Here is a 17,775-nt window from a genome sequence, read left to right on the forward strand (position 1 = left end):
TTCTACAACATTGGTTCTTTAGTCCGCAGACCTCAGTGAAGGAATACTTCATTGGACTTTGATTCTGGAACTCAATGAACCAATATTTAGTTTCTCTGCTGTCTCTCTACTGTAAAACCTTTTTTCTAACCCTCCCTTTACTATATGAGGCGACTTTGTGACTCTGCTCTGTGGTTTGAATGTGTGCAATAAACTTCAGCCTCTGTTCAGATCATCCTATCCCATGTTTGCTGTGGGGCTGTTAATAGAATATTGGATCACACAAAAACCAATTGGTTGGGAAATATGTCACCACTTATAAAGAGGGAAACAAATTAAACATCTTTCCGTTTACAGACGGGAGGCGAGGGGAGTGATGTTTAAATTAACTCCTGTCCGCACCCCCATCAATGTTGTAATATATTTCAGAAAATATAGTTACCTCAAAGAATTTCTGTATTACATAATTTCCAAACACGTCAGTCATCAGTTGATAAGCTGCTTGCAGGATCTCACTGAAAACCATCTGCCGTTCTGCTGGTGTAGCCCGTTCCAACTTTTGTTGAATAAATCTGCCAATTCCAAAAGGAGAACGAAGTCGGTTCTACACTTACAGCATTTTAAAATGCATTTTGCTGTAATTTTTGCTTAAAATATATAGTTACCGTTCATCTTACTGCAGAGTAGAGCTCTTTGCACAGCTGAGATGGCAGGCTGTTTGGTTACTAATCAAAATAAATACACTCCTTTATTCTCAAAGTGGAGAACAATACTGTTCTTTGATGATAACACTTGCCCTTACAACTAAGTGCATTGTTTTCTTAGAACTTTGATGGGGGTAAGTGGGCTTTTTCAGAAATCTAAAATATATATTTCTTGGATAATAAGACTCTATTTGGGGTAGAGAAGTTAAGGGATCGAGGGATACAGATGCATTACAAGTAACAAGGCAGCTTAGTAAAGCCAATTTTAAAAAATCAAACCAAACACTGCAGCTTATTTCTAGAGAGAACTGAAAAATTGAAAAGCAGAAATACTATGCTAAACTTATATGGAACATAACTGAAATACAAAAGAGACTTGAATTTCTATAGTATTTTTCACGGCCACCAGAAGTCAAAGTGCTTTACAATCAATGAAGTACTTTTGAAGCACAGTCACTGTTGTAATGTAGCAAATGGAACAAATTGCATACAAATTCCCACAAACAGCAATGTGATAATGACCACATTACTGATTTTTATGGTTTATGAGGGATAAATATTGGCACCTTCCCTGCACTTTCCCAATTGTTCCATGGGATCCTTTACATCCACCCAAGGAGGCAGATGGGACCTCACTTTAACGTCACATTCAAAAGAAAGCACCTCTGTTAGTGTTGCACTCCCTCACAACCGATTTGGCGTATCAGTCTTTATTTTTGTGCTCAAGCCCTGGAGTGGGATTTGAACCCTGAAACTTATGATTCAGAGGCAACCTCAAGTACTGATGAACAAGTTCTGGTCTCCACATGATTTTTAAAAAAGATGTAGCGACATTGGCGAAAGTTCAAAAAGGATTCACAAGGATGATACCAGAACTGAGAAGTTAAGGCCATCATCAAGAAAGACTGAACATGCTCAGTGAAAAGCTGAGGGATGACTTGATCAACATCTTTAAGATAATGAAAGGATCTGATTATGGTAGCCATGGAGAAAACGGTTCTGTATGAGGGAGACACCAAAACTAGATGGCAGTCATTAATAAATCCAAAAGCGAATTCAGGAGAAACTTGCAACAAGGAGTAGCTGAGGCAAGTAGTAGAATTTTTTTTTAAGGGGAACCCAGATGAGCATAAGTGCAAAGGGATTAGAAGGAAAGACTGGTGTGTTAGATGGAAGAAAGGAGGAAGTGGACTCATGTGAGGCATAAACGTCAACATAGGCCAGCTGGGCTGAAGAACCAGTTTTCTATACTATAGATTTGATGTAACTACGTATTCATTTTAAAACAATGATGAAAAATAATACTTTCTGACTGTATGACTTTAGTACCCTTCTCTGACACACATACTCTAAGAAGTATGAATCAGAAAACGATGAGCAAAATGGGTTGCCTGTTTAGGCAACTTGAACTCAAGTAATAGTCTTAATGACACCAACCTTGTTGAAACAAAACTCATGCTGCTGATCCTAACCAATCACTTCGAAATTAGGAACCTACATCAACTTTAAAAAAAGATTTCCACCAATTAATTTACCTGGAGCCATGTTGGTCCTGGGAGAATTCAACTATGTGACCAACTAGGTCACGTAGTTGAAGATTTGGGAAGCGATTGTTTCTGAAGTCCTCCAGCAGCCTGCTACGACCTGAAGGCATGATATCAGATCTGCTATAACGAAGACGGGAGGGAGGAAACAGCTGGCTGCTCGAACTGAACAGACTCGATGAACCAATCCCACTGCGACTTTTAGCTTCAGCACCAGGTGCTGCAGAGATGAATCGGCCACTGCCATTTGTCAGTCCACCTGCAGTGAAAACATGTGTTGATAAACTGAAAAGAATACACATGGTAATGCCACTATATATTGGCCTCTGAGAACAGTTCAAGTTTTATAATAATGGTAATATATTGCATCTTCATCAATATCGACCTTTTCCTTAATACACAAAAATTATCAAAGAATCTTAATTGCCACAGAAGAACACACAAAAAGTACTGCATGAATTTAGGATTCACAGCTTTGTGCTGTGCGCACAATAAGCTACTGTGTATTGGATATGGTTTAGTCAAATTGAAATCTAAGGTAGGCAACATTCAAAATGCAGTATTTAAAGTAGAACAATTAGCCACTTAAATGATAAATTAACTCAAGCAAATATCGTACATCAATTTTTAATGAATGAAACTGCAGCATATTAAATGTTAAAGAGATTAACCCCAATAGCAGAACAGCATATCTAAACAGAATACTTTCAAGTTGTTTTTGGAAGATTCTGATAACATGTCAAATTGCTTACTGGGGAAAGAGGAGGATTTTCACTATTCTTTGATTTTCACAATAGATCTACAATTTCTAAATCTTCTAGAGTTTTGCTTTTAACAAACTTATTATCCCAGTTTAGTATTCTTCACTGGTATAGTCAAAAATTAAGTTTTGTGAAAGCGTTGACAAATAGCTTCCCATTTTTTAAAATCCTAACCAATAGCACCCAAAGGGCATTGTATTTTGTGTATACTTATGCCAAACTCCAAAGGGATACAAATGGATTTCTCATCAATATAAAAGTCAGTCCAGGACTGAAAACTTGAATGCTAAATTACTGGTATATACACATTTTTATGCACAACAAAACAATAAACATACCAAGATGAAGACTAGATGAAGACCCATGTGAGGAGAGGGATGGAGGTGGTGTCAACGAGTGATTGGGAGTCTGGCTAGGAAGAGGCATACCAATTGGACCAGGTGATGAGGAGAATCCCAAGCTGCTGTAGAACTGCTGACCTATAGGAGCCAGACTGCTGTTTGGTCGTTTGTACAGATCAGAGCTGGTAGACAATGAATCTCTTCTCGATACACTGTTGCTTCCAGAGCTACCAACTGTAGGCACAGGATGTCAAAATAGGTTTGGGTATGAAGCTGGTAACAGCATATAATATCTGAACATTTTAGTTGCCACAAATTGTTTAACCTTAGAAATAGAACATGTGTGTGTCTATGATTGAAGGTAGCACTATTTACTACAATTTACAGCTGAATTTCTATTTTTCATTATTAGCAAGTTTTAAATTAAGCTGATCTATGTCTACTGGACAATAATTGAAGTACTTTCTCAAAATGAAAATTTTAAGAATGAATATATTTTATTGATTTAAACCTTTTTTTAAAAAAAATACAAGTGTATTTTTAAATTTCATTTATGGGATGCGGGCATCGCTAGCTAGGCCAGCATTTATTGTCCATCCCTAATTGCACTTGAGAAAGCAGTGGTGAGCTGCCTTCTTGAACTGCTGCAGTCCCTGTTGTGGGTACACCCTCAGTGCTGTTACAGAGGGGATTCCAGGATTTTGACCCAGCACCAATGATGGAACAGATATGTTTCCAAGTCAGGATGGTGAGTTTCTTGGAGGAAATTTTCCAGGTATCTGCTGTCCTTGTCCTTCAAGATGGTAGTAGTCTTGGGCTTGTAAGGTGCTGCCCAAGGTGGCACGGTGGCAAAGCGGTTAGCACTGCTGCCTCAGTGCCGGGGATCTGGGTTCAATTCCGGCCTTGGGTCACTGTCTGTGTGGAGTTTGCACGTTCTCCTCGTGTCTGCGTGGGTTTCCTCCGGGTGCTCCAATTTCCTCTCTCACTCCAAAGATGAGAAAATTAGGTGGATTGGCCATGCTATTTGCCCCTTAGTGTCAGGGGAATTAGCAGTGTAAATATGTGGGATCACAGAGATAGGGCCTGGTGGGATTGTCGTCGGTGCAGGGTCAATGGGCCAACTAGGCTCTCTCTGCACTGTAGGGATTCTACGATGTTGAGTTCCTGCAATGCATTTTGGAGATAAACAAAGAACAAAGAACAGTACAGCACAGGAAACAGGCCCTTCGGCCCTCCAAGCCTGTGCCGCTCCTTGGTCCAACTAGACCAATCGTTTGTATCCCTCCATTCCCAGGCTGCTCATGTGACTATCCAGGTAAGTCTTAAACGATGTCAGCGTGCCTGCCTCCACCACCCTACTTGGCAGCGCATTCCAGGCCCCCACCACCCTCTGTGTAAAAAACGTCCCTCTGATGTCTGAGTTATACTTCGCCCCTCTCAGCTTGAGCCCATGACCCCTCGTGATCGTCACCTCCGACCTGGGAAAAAGCTTCCCACTGTTCACCCTATCTATACCCTTCATAATCTTGTATACCTCTATTAGATCTCCCCTCATTCTCCGTCTTTCCAAGGAGAACAACCCCAGTCTACCCAATCTCTCCTCATAGCTAAGACCCTCCATACCAGGCAACATCCTGGTAAACCTTCTCTGCACTCTCTCCAATGCCTCCACGTCCTTCTGGTCGTGCGGCGACCAGAACTGGACGCAGTACTCCAAATGCGGCCTAACCAGCGTTCTATACAGCTGCATCATCAGACTCCAGCTTTTATACTCTATACCCCGTCCTATAAAGGCAAGCATACCATATGCCTTCTTCACCACCTTCTCCACCTGTGTTGCCACCTTCAAGGATTTGTGGACTTGCACACCTAGGTCCCTCTGTGTTTCTATACTCCTGATGACTCTGCCATTTATTGTATAACTCCTCCCTACATTATTTCTTCCAAAATGCATCACTTCGCATTTATCCGGATTAAATTCCATCTGCCACCTCTCCGCCCAATTTTCCAGCCTATCTATATCCTGCTGTATTGCCCGACAATGCTCTTCGCTATCCGCAATTCCAGCCATCTTTGTGTCATCCGCAAACTTGCTGATTACACCAGTTACACCTTCTTCCAAATCATTTATATATATCACAAATAGCAGAGGTCCCAGTACAGAGCCCTGCGGAACACCACTGGTCACAGACCTCCAGCCGGAAAAAGACCCTTCGACCACTACCCTCTGTCTCCTATGGCCAAGCCAGTTCTCCACCCATCGAGCCACTTCTCCTTGTATCCCATGAGCCTTAACCTTCTTAACCAACCTGCCATGTGGGACTTTGTCAAATGCCTTACTGAAATCCATATAGACGACATCCACGGCCCTTCCTTCATCAACCGTTTTTGTCACTTCCTCAAAAAACTCCACCAAATTTGTAAGGCACGACCTCCCTCTTACAAAACCATGCTGTCTGTCACTAATGAGATTGTTCCGTTCTAAATGCACATGCATCCTGTCTCTAAGAATCCTCTCCAACAACTTCCCTACCACGGACGTCAAGCTCACCGGCCTATAATTTCCTGGGTTATCCCTGCTACCCTTCTTAAACAACGGGACCACATTCGCTATCCTCCAATCCTCAGGGACCTCACCCGTGTCCAAAGAAGCGACAAAGATTTCCGTCAGAGGCCCAGCAATTTCACCTCTCGTCTCCCTGAGCAGTCGAGGATAGATGCCATCAGGCCCTGGGGCTTTGTCAGTTTTAATGTTCCCTAAAAAACCTAACACTTCCTCTCTCGTAATGGAGATTTTCTCTAACGGGTCAACACCTCCCTCCGAGACACTCCCGGTTAACACGCCCCTCTCCTTCGTGAATACCGATGCAAAGTATTCATTTAGGATCTCCCCTATTCCCTTGGGTTCTAAGCATAATTCCCCTCCTTTGTCCCTGAGAGGTCCGATTTTCTCCCTGACAACTCTTTTGTTCCTAACGTATGAATAGAATGCCTTAGGATTCTCCTTAATCCTGCCTGCCAAGAACATCTCGTGCCCTCTTTTTGCCCTTCTAACTCCCCGTTTGAGATCTTTCCTACTCTCTCTGTATTCCTCCAGAGCTCCATCTGTTTTCAGTTGCCTGGACTTAACGTACGCCTCCCTTTTCATTTTAATCAGATCCTCAATTTCCCTGGTTATCCACGGCTCTCGAATCCTACCTTTCCTATCTTTCCTTTTTACAGGCACATGCCTATCCTGCAGCCTTATCAATAGTTCCTTAAAAGACTCCCACATGCCAGACGCGGACTTACCCTCGAACATCCTCTCCCAATCAACATCCACCAATTCCTGCCTAATCCGGCTATAGTCAGCCTTCCCCCAATTTAGCACCCTGCCCGTAGGACAGCACTCATCCTTGTCCATTACTATCCTAAAGTTAACAGAGTTGTGGTCACTATTTGCCACATGTTCCCCTACCGAAACTTTGACGACCTGACCGGGCTCATTTCCCAGAACTAGGTCCAGTATAGCCCCCTCTCTAGTCGGGCTATCTACAGACTGTTCCAAAGAACCTTCCAGTACGCATTTTACAAATTCCTCCCCGTCCGGTCCCCCAGCTCTGATGGTACACATTTCTGCCACTGTTCATTGTTGATGGAGTGGATGAACGTTTGTGGATGGGATACCAATCAAATGTGTGCTGCTTTGTCCTGGATGGTGTCAAACTTCTTGAGTGTTGTTGGGCCCGCACTCATTCAGGCAAGTGGACAGTATTCCAACACATTCCTGACTTGTACCTTGTAGATGGTGGTCAGGCTTTGGGAGTAAAGTTATATTTTAAAGCATGAAATAAGTTTTAAAAGGCAATGAAAGAGAACCTATGAAGTATTTCTCTAAATAAGAAAGAAGAGACAACAAAGATTCAGAAGAAATCATGTATAAACGAGCTGCTAGAATTTTAAAAGAGACATGGTGGACTAATAAAGTGCAACTGATAAATTATTGGATTTTCTAGAAGCATTTGACAACATAGCACAAGGATGATTAATTCTTCAAGCAATAATTGCAAAATATATACAGACGGAATTAATTCCAATAATGGAAAACAGTGAAATCAGATTCATCAGCATTTGGTCTTTATAATGACTAAACCAATAGGTTACCTGAATGTAAGTAAATGTAAAATAATTTTGGAAAAAAGAATCAAGTGTAAGGTCCAAACAGTGCAGCTGTAATGACATTGAAATCATACAGCTTTAACTGTAATTAAAACTGTAAAACTGCCAGAAACTTCCGGTGTTCACACGTGCAGATAAAAGTGGAAATCCAGAAGTTGCGGACAGGCACTACCCTACTGAGTGCACTGAAATGCTCACAGAAGATCACCTGAATTGAATTTTTTGCACTATTGATCCCTTTGAAAAAGCTACGCCTTGTTGAATAAGGCATAATTGGGTTTTCCAACGTCATACTAAATTCATAATTATTGCTCAACAACCTCCAGGGCCTGAAAATCTAATTTTATATTTGTGAAATGTGAGATTTATCCATTATTTTAAAACGTCAAAATAGTATTGTAAAGTTTATGTAATCTCAGCTTCTACCTTAATCCCATACCAATGTTTTAATTTTCATTTTGCTGCAGGTAAAATGATTAAAAACTGAAAGGCAATCAGTGGTTTTTACTTCCTGGTTTGCTGTGTGAGAATTTTTCAATGGGATTGATAGCAGCAAGGCCAAGCAGCCACGTTTGCTAGATGCCCCAAAGTCCCTTTGAGCCGAAACCAGAATCCAAATAACATTGGTAAAGGGTAAAGTCATGTGACATGGAGCGAGACCTTTCTGGGCAGCTTTTTTTTGAGGTCAGCAGTGATGGGTATCGCTCTGTCATTGATAGTGAAATCCATTTTAAAAGGAATTGTCATGCAGATTTGCTTGTTATAAACAAAGTTTAAGGACCACGGTAGATATATCTATGGAACAGTCAGCACAGAGTTAGAGGTAATTAAAAATAACAAATAATTAGTTGCAAAAGAGGTTTTATGATTATAAAGAGTTCTGAACTGACTCATATCCAAAAATTCTCTCTCGAGAAGTATATGAAGGATGCTATTATCCTGAGCAGTGTGCAATGATAACAATTTAAGATTATTTATGTCATGTAATTACAAGAAAATATGAACAAAGTTTCCTAGACCTGTTTGACAAATGAGATTCTAAATTTTTGTGATTATTACAATAAACAGATGAAAAGCTAAAAGTAATTAGGAAGAATGGAAGTCAGGTGAAATTAGTTTTCTGCAAAACATTTGATTTGTGCAATAGGTTACCAATCAATTGACTGAAATGAAATGTTTAAATAACTTGAAGAAGCAGAGATGTTTCTGAAAAGAGGAGTGGTTCAAAGATATGGTGAGAAAACAAGTTGGTGGAGTTGGAATTCATGAAAAAGGAAAGACCTATTGGTCTTGCACAAACATTAACATCCACAATCTGGGAACATTTAAGGGTACAGTACTCAGGTGACTGTGAACCAAGAAACTCTAAATTTGTTTCTTCAGGATAACCTTACACTAGATAAGATTATTGCACTGGGCTCTACCGTCAACTTTGTATGCCGTACAACACGACAGGTAACAAATAATCTATGATATTCAATACAAATCTTGAATTTGGCAAGGTCAAAAACCTGGCTAAAAAAGCCTTGGAAAAACCAAAAATTATGTAGTCACTAGTCAAAGGAAAATCATGCTAACATCTGCACACACACAGTTCAGTAGGGATGGAACATTCCAAACACATGTTCACAGGTGCATTTTGTCCTGTGCCAGAATTTTGTATCCAAAACTGAATGAATTTAACTGTAACTTTCAGATGATATTTACATTGTTTAACATTACAAATCTATTTTCAGCCAAAATTAAGATTAAAACCATTCTTTAATTGTTCACTACTTCCAAGTAACTCGGGCCAATTTCATTCCTGCTGGCTGCTCAGATGTTACTACATGGATGTTTGACGTTACCACATTGTGACTGGCTGAGAAAAACTACTTCAAAAGCAAGTGGTTGACTCTCAGTTAAGTGCAGACACATAGAGGTTATAGAGGAACGGTTTACCTGCTGATCCAAATCCTCCAAGTGCTGAGCCAATAGCAGCTCCCAGAGAGTTACTGCTTCCAAAGCTAAGTGACGTGTTGCCCAGCTGACCTGGTCCATGAGAGAACAAGGAGCTGCTCTGAGAACTATTTGACAGGGAGCTACTGCCATAAAAAGAGTTTGACTGCAAGTTGTTGTTTTGCTGTTGCTGCTGCTGCTGTTGCTGCTGCTGCTGAGCTCCAATTGGACGGAAGAGGCCATTTGCTGCTGCTGCTAGGCTGCTTGCTGTCCCACTAGCTGAAGCTGCCGCAGCTGTTTAACAGAATTACACAAAAATTTAGTTCCAAGACAAGCAACATGCTCCAATTAGAAATAAATTGAAACTTGTGTTACTGAAATGGTTCCATAGCAGTACTGAATTTAAGGAAATTGCTTCATGCAAACGCACAAAAATCTCAAACTTTTGCAGCGAAATTAGGTATTATGTAATGTTACAACAAACTTTCTCAAGCGTTGTAAACCTTCAGCTAAATCAGAAACCTGAATCTAAATGAGTCTAGAAGAATACTTGGCACTATCCCCCAAGTAGTAAGCATGGTTTAAGCTTTTTAAAAAATTTTTGTGGTGCTGTCAAACTGCAAGACCACATTAAACTCCGTAATTAAGTGACTGCGTAGGAATAAAAAGTAAAATTACCCACCTCATAGGATCTTCCTTATTCTTCAAAGGGAAGCATCCTTCACATATCAATAGGAGTAAGCCTAGGTTACCAATGGGAAAAATCAAAAGGGTGAAGGTCCATGTGGATCATACCATGTCAAAAGTCTAAAGGGACTTCACCCTAATGACCCACGGTGTTCTAATTCGTTACCCAAGAAAGGCTAAAAATTGGAACACAAAAATAATTCTGCAAGATATGCCCCAAAAAGGGGCAAGCTGGGGTTGACTGGGTGTTGTTGTATGTGGAGGATGCTTCCAGTTGAAAATGAGGAGCATCCTCAAGATAAAGTTATTTTCTTCCTCATTTCAGCATCCTCCACAAAAAAGGAAATATGAAATAAATTAATGTAATGAAGTTATGCCCTTTAACAAAGAAAAACAAAAAGGTGCGATTACTGATCATTTACATAAAAACATTTAAAATAATGACGTTATCAACAAGACAAAACAAGTAGTGGGATTATTTGAAGAAATTCTTATGATAACTAATGGCAGAATATCCTGAACTTACTGCAGCTCACCGGTGAGGTCATATGTAGAGGACAGTTTTATGTACCCTCTTAAATGGTCATTGAAAAAGTTTTAAAGAGGAGCTAAAACAACAGGCATTGAAATCAGGACCTTGAATAAAAAGGGAGATCCATGTCTTTAACTACGAAGTCGTACTAACACAATTCAGAAAATAATGTTATTTGATGTTGGTCTCTATATCTAAAGGACTAGAATACGAGGAGGTAGAAGTCATGCTTCAGCTTTATAAAACCCTGGTTAGACCATACCTGGTCTAGGCAAACAGTTCTAGGTACCACACCGTAGGAAGTGGTTATACTGGCTTAAGCAGGAGTACTGAGTAGATTTATCAGAAGGATATCTCATATCTACAGGAGACCCATAATTTATAACACAATATTTTTAAGGGTACGTACAGTCCCAGGTAAACATTAGGAAAAGGGGCAGGAGTAAGCCATCTGGCACATCAAGCATGCTGCATCATTAAATAAGATTATGGTTAAACTGCTTCATCAGCTCCACTTTCCTGTATTATCACCAAATCCTGGAATTATTTTTCTATCCAATAACCTACTGATCTCTGTCTTGAATATACTACATGGCTCTCACGAGTCAGAGAATTCCAAAGATTCACAACCGTTATCTCAGTCCTAAATTGGTGACCCCTGATTCTGCAACAGTGACTCCAAATTCTAGACTCCCTAGCCAGGGGAACCATCCTGCAACAGCATCCACCCTGTCAAGAACTTTTATTTTATTTCAACGAGATCACCTTTCAGTCTTTTAAACGTTCAGGAATAGATGATTAGTCTGCTTAATCTCCTGCCACAGGGCATTCCCCTCAGCCGAGGAATCAGTCTAGTGAATATGTATTTTCTCTAAGGCAAGTATATCCTTCAAGGTGAACAAATGCTCCATTAAACATGACTTTTTACTAGTATCAAGCAAAATGCCCTTATGGAAAAATGCCCATGTTTGTAAAATGCTTTTGTGACAGTTTCACGAAGCAATACATCGTGGAACCGATTAGGAATAAAACTATCTTAGATCTAGTATTGTGTAATGAGACCTGGTTAATTACTAATGTCATACTAAAAGATCCACTGGGAAATAATGATCACAATACCACGGAGTTCCATGTTAAGTTTGAGAGTGGCATACTCCAATCACAAACAAGAATCTAAACCTTAAATAAAGCCAATTTCATAAGGTATGAGAAGAGAACTGGCTATGGTTAATTGGATAAATAGACTGAAAGATATGGTGGTAAATGAAATGGGAAACATTTAAAAAACAAATTCAAAATGTTAAACAAAAATACTTCCCAATGTAAAATGGAAACTCATCAGAAAGATCCAGTGGGAGCTCACTCAGGAAGCTACAGGTTATATTGGATTAAACAAAGAAGCTTAAAATGTTGCAAAGAACAAGACAGAAGATTGGGAGTGCTTTAGAAACCAGCAAAAGGCCTGCAAAAAACTGATAAAAGGGAAAAAATTGAATACAAAAATTGAATAGCCAGAAATTTAAAAACACTTCTAAAAGCTCTTACAAACATTGGTCCCTCAGGAGCAGAAACAGGAAAAATTATCATGGGTAAATGAGGAACTAGCAGAGAACTGAACAAATATTGTGACTGTCTCCATAGTAGAAGACACATTTGTATACCACAAATAGAGGGTAACATAGGGGCTAAAAAGAGCAGGGTAATTAAAGTAACTAACATTCCCAGAGAAAAAGTACTGGAAAAATTTAAGCGACTAAAATCTGACAAATCTTCAGGACCCGATGACCTACAACCTAGCGTTCCAAAAAAGATAGCTGCAGAGATTGTGGGTGCGCTAGCTGATTTTCCAAGATTCCTTAGATTCAGGAACGATTCCATCAGATTAGAAGCTGGCAAACATAACACCGATTTTTAACAAAGGAGGGGAAGAGCGAAAGAGGGAGAGAGGAAACAGGGAAATACAAGCTTATACAGTAAGCCTAATATCAGTCATCTGCAATATGGTAGAACCCATTAAGGAAGTCTGAACTATGTGCTTAGAAAAGTATAGCATGATTAGAACATGTGAACGTAGTTTTACAAAAGGGAAATCCTGTTTGACAAGGTTTTTTGAGAATGCAACTAGTTGGTTAGATAAAGAGGAACCAGTAGATGTAATATACCTGGAATTCCAAAAGGTTCCACACAAAAGATTAATAAGCAAAATAAGGGCTCAAGGAGTTGGGGGTAATATAGTACTATAGACAGAGGATTGGTTAACAAACAAAGGGCAAAAAGTGGGCATTAGTGTGGCACTTTGAAATTGACTGGCTAGGACTAGTGGAGTGCTGCAAGGATCAGTGCTGGGGCCTCAGCTATTTATAATTTATATTGATGACTTAGTTGAAGAGGCAAAGACCAATTTATCTAAGTTTGCTGATGATACAAGGCTAGATGGAAAAGCAAGCTGTGGATAGGACACTAAGAAGCTGCAAAGAGATATCAGTCGGTTAAGTGAGTGGGCAACAAGATAGCAGATGGAATAAAATATGGGGAAGCTTGACATTGTTACCTTGATAATAATAGAAAAGCAGAATACTTTTTAAAAGGGTGCAAAACTAATAAATGTTTATGTTCAAAGAAATTTGTGCGCTTGTTGAGTTAACTTGCAGGTGCAGCAAGCAATTAACAAGGCAAATGCATGCTGGCCTTTATTGCAAAAGGATTAGATTACAAGAATAAAGAAGTCTTGCTGTAATTGTACAGGGCTTTGGTAAGACCATATTCAGAATACTGTGCGCAGTTTTGTTCTTCATTTGCAAGGAAGGATTTACTTGGACTGGAGACGGCACAGTGAAGGTTCACCTGCGATGAAGGGGTGGACCCAGGATGAGAGGCTGAGTAAATCGGTTAATTTGGAGTTTAGAAGAATGAAGTGACCTCCTTGAAACATACACGGTTCTGAAGGGGACTGATAGGATAGATGTTGAGAGATTATTTTTGTTGGTTGCAGAATCTAAAATATGGGTGCACAGTCTCAGGATTGGGGGGGAGGGGGGAGCAATCATTTGGGACTCAGATGAAGAAAAATTACTTCAAAGGGCTGTGAATCTTTGTAATTCTCTACTCTAAAGAGTTATGGATGGTTCACTGTGTAATACATTTAAGACTGACACCACAAGGGATATGGAGAGAGGGCGAAAAAGTGAAACTGAAGTCCAAGCTCGCTAAGTCTCTTAATGCTCCCATCTCACATGTGTGTTAAAATACAAGGACAGGTGGAAAAAGACAGTTTATCTCAACTTTTAGATTGAAGGGAGAGTCAGAAATTTATACTTGGTCTCTAGTGGCAGCAGAGTTGGTTCATTTTGCATTCCATATTATCTTATATGTGAATAATTTTATGCTTGAAATTGGAGTCCAAGTAGCACTCTTGAGAAGCCTTTTAAGAGAGACCGAGGAACTTGCCATAAACACACACCTGCAAATAAATTGCTGCTCGTCACCAATTTCAAGGATAATTTTTGAAGATTTGCTTCAACTGATGGCCTTAAAGATGTTAGCCAAGATTACCATAATAACTGATTTATTATCTGGGCCAGGTGACCTTCGACACACACTGCCAAATCAGGAAATTTTATTCTGGTGAGCAGCCAGTTTTGAGCAAAAGTATTATGATCAAAAGTCAAAATTTGGAGATTGGAAGAGTTTGAGTTCCAAGTCAAGCTTAACATTAAAGAAACTTCAAAGACAATGAGATATCATCTGAAATAGAATTACTTATCTGCATTTCACAGGACACACTGTTGCTGAAGAGGAAAACACGTTGTTGAAGCTTTTCATCGGGACAAATTTAAGGCGGCTAAGTTTTAAACAACCACAACAATTTGTCCCACAGCAGAAAGCACTTTGGCCACAATTTCTGCTATTGTTTTTGCTGTTACACTAAATCAAAGTGTTACATCATCTACCATAGAATTGCTCTTCCATTTTCTTTGCAAGTTCAACTCCCACGTTTTTAGATATTGCTTTTTCGTAGCCAACATGAGTCCTCAACATTCCCTCATTGCTAATAGTCTGAAATAAGGTCTTTTAACTTATGAGACAGGTGAAACCAAAATAATCTTAGGCAAAAGAATCACTTTCCACATTTGGGATTGCACAAGAAAATAAAATATAACTTTGGTCCATCTTCCCACCGCCTGAAACAATACGACCAGTTTGATAAATGGAATATCTGCTGCTTACTGAAAGCTTCTGCAGAGTTGAAAAGCCTAACAGTTAGAATGATAGCTTAATTATTACATCAATAAACATAGAAGACAACGAGTGACAACCTGAAAATATTCTATTAGGTAACAATTAAGTTAATAATGATGCTTTTTTTGGTCTCGGGCGTGCCTATAGTTTGAACCCAAGAGGATGGTCATGAGTTTGCAGCATACCTGCATACTAAATTTGATGGATGTTTGCTTTTAAATGTCTCTTTCCTCAGAGAAGATAGTTCTTAGAAATATCCACTGGTCTGGGACAAATGTTTCTTGACTAATACTGTCAACTGCAGCTCAATTGCTAACAGTCTTGCCCGAGTCAGAATTTTGAGAGTTCAAATCCCAAGACATCAGCAAAAAATCTTGGCTGACACTCTTGCTGCATTGTCAGAGGTGCTCTCTCAGGCAGATGTAAAAGATCCCTATTGACACTACTATATTCCAAAGAGGAGCTGGGAAAATATCCCGGTATCCCAATATCCCGGTCAATATTTAGCCAGCAATCATCAAAAAGAGATTAGCTGGTCATCATCACATTGAGGCTTGCAGCAGTTTGTTGTGCATATCTTGGTTGCCACATTTCTTGCACTATGATAGTGACTACAGTTCAAAGTACATTACTGGTCGGAATGTCTTTCTTTATCAGGTAACATTGGAGCTGCTGCAGGTTGCCATCATTGATACTGAGGTTGAAGTTCTGTGTATGGTTTTTAACTTAAGCATGATTAAGGATACACTATTAATGGCTGAGCTTATTGCTAAATGTGCTCGAGTGGCACCTCAAGCTTTCTTTATAAGATATGAAGTGCTGCCAGTGGGCCGACTTAATCAGTTTTAGCTGAATCTCAATGCAAGTCTACCTGGATTAAGAAAGCGGAGCAACTGATACGGGTCATAACAAAACCCCTGCCAATGAAGGTATGTTAATCAAGGATAGTTTAACGGCTGCGGAAAGGCACTTCGAGGGGGATCTGCACACTGAGGTAATATGGGCTGAGGTTAGAAATAGGAAAGGAGCGGTCACGTTGTTAGGAGTTTACTATAGGCCCCCAAATAGTAATAGAGATGTGGAGGAAGAAATTGCTAAGCAGATTATGGATATGTGTGGGGGTCACAGGGTAGTTGTCATGGGGGACTTTAACTTTTCAAATATTGATTGGAACCTTTGTAGGTCAAATAGTTCGGATGGGGCAGTTTTTGTGCAGTGTGTGCAGGAGGGTTTCCTGACACAATATGTGGATAGGTCGACAAGAGGTGAGGCCGCATTGGATTTGGTACTGGGAAATGAACCGGGCCAAGTGTTAGATTTGGTTGTGGGAGAGCACTTTGGAGATAGTGACCACAATTTGGTGTCTTTTGTTATTGCAATGGAGAGGGATAGGGCCGTACGGCAGGGCAAGGTTTACAATTGGGGGAGAGGTAATGATGATGCGATTAGGCAAGAATTAGGGGGCATAAGTTGGGAACAGAAACTGTCAGGGAAAGGCACTAATGAAAAGTGGAACTTTTTCAAGGAACAAATACTGGGTGTCCTTGATAGATATGTCCCTGTCAGGCAGGAAGGAAATGGCCGAGTGAGGGGACCATGGTTCACGAAAGAGGTGGAATGTCTTGTGAAAAGGAAGAGGGAAGCTTATGTAGGGATGAGAAAACAAGGTTCAGATGGCTCGATTGAGGGTTACAAGTTAGCAAGGAACGAGCTGAAAAAGGGGGTTAGGAGAGCTGGGAGGGGACATGAGAAGTCCTTGGCAGTTCGGATCAAGGAAAACCCCAAGGCTTTTTACTCTTATGTGGGGAATAAAAGAATGACTAGGGCGAGGTTAGGGCCGGTCAAGGACAGTAGTGGGAACTTGTGTATGGAGTCAGTAGAGATAGGCGAGGTGATGAATGAATACTTTTCTTCAGTATTCACCAAGGAGAGGGGCCATGTTTTTGAGGAAGAGAAGGTGTTACAGGCTAATAGGCTGGAGGAAATAGATGTTCGGAGGGAGGATGTCCTGGCAGTTTTGAATAAACTGAAGGTTGATAAGTCCCCTGGGCCTGATGAAATATATCCTAGGATTCTTTGGGAGGCAAGGGATGAGATTGCAGAGCCTTTGGCTTTGATCTTTGGGTCCTCACTGTCCACGGGGATGGTGCCAGAGGACTGAAGAATGGCGAATGTTGTTCCTCTGTTTAAGAAAGGGAATAGAAATGACCCTGGTAATTATAGACCGGTTAGTCTGACTTCGGTGGTTGGTAAATTGATGGAAAAGGTCCTTAGGGATGGGATTTACGACCATTTAGAAAGATGCGGATTAATCCGGGATAGTCAGCACGGATTTGTGAAGGGCAAGTCGTGCCTCACAAATTTGATAGAATTTTTTGAGGAGGTAACTAAGTGTGTTGATGAAGGTAGGGCAGTTGATGTCATATACATGGATTTTAGTAAGGCGTTTGATAAGGTCCCCCATGGTCGGCTTATGATGAAAGTGAGGTGGTGTGGGATAGAGGGAAAGTTGGCCGATTGGATAGGTAACTGGCTGTCTGATCGTAGACAGAGGGTGGTGGTAGATGGAAAATTTTCAGATTGGAGGCAGGTTGCTAGCGGAGTGCCACAGGGATCAGTGCTTGGTCCTCTGCTCTGTGATTTTTATTAATGACTTAGAGGAGGGGGCTGAAGGGTGGATCAGTAAATTTGCTGATGACACCAAGATTGGTGGAGTAGTGGATGAGGTGGAGGGCTGTTGTAGGCTGCAAAGAGACATAGATAGGATGCAAAGCTGGGCTGAAAAATGGCAAATGGAGTTTAAAATGTGAGGTGATTCATTTTGGTAGGACTAATTTAAATGTGGATTACAGGGTCAACGGTAGGGTTCTGAAGGCTGTGGAGGAACAGAGA

The 17,775-nt window shown here is 40.4% G+C and overlaps 1 protein-coding gene across 11 annotated transcripts in view; it reads right to left on the reverse strand.

The window, feature by feature from the left end:
* Positions 1-17,775, reverse strand: part of LOC144493700 (pumilio homolog 2-like) — a 136,103-nt gene that overhangs the window by 13,866 nt on the left and 104,462 nt on the right. For 9 of the 11 annotated variants that reach the window (XR_013497774.1, XM_078213060.1, XM_078213058.1 and 6 more), the window contains 4 exons: positions 9,429-9,719; positions 3,327-3,563; positions 2,219-2,486; positions 422-551 (listed from right to left, as the gene is read on the reverse strand). Coding sequence is in view for 10 of the 11 variants with exons in the window: in XM_078213060.1 (XP_078069186.1) it covers positions 422-551; positions 2,219-2,486; positions 3,327-3,563; positions 9,429-9,719 (926 nt within the window). In the remaining variant the exon portion in view is untranslated. The remainder of the gene's footprint in view (positions 1-421; positions 552-2,218; positions 2,487-3,326; positions 3,564-9,428; positions 9,720-17,775) is intronic. The other 2 variants (XM_078213064.1, XM_078213063.1) reach the window with 1 other exon arrangement.

This window comes from Mustelus asterias, chromosome 5 (assembly GCF_964213995.1).
Source record: "Mustelus asterias chromosome 5, sMusAst1.hap1.1, whole genome shotgun sequence".
Lineage (NCBI taxonomy): Eukaryota > Metazoa > Chordata > Chondrichthyes > Carcharhiniformes > Triakidae > Mustelus > Mustelus asterias.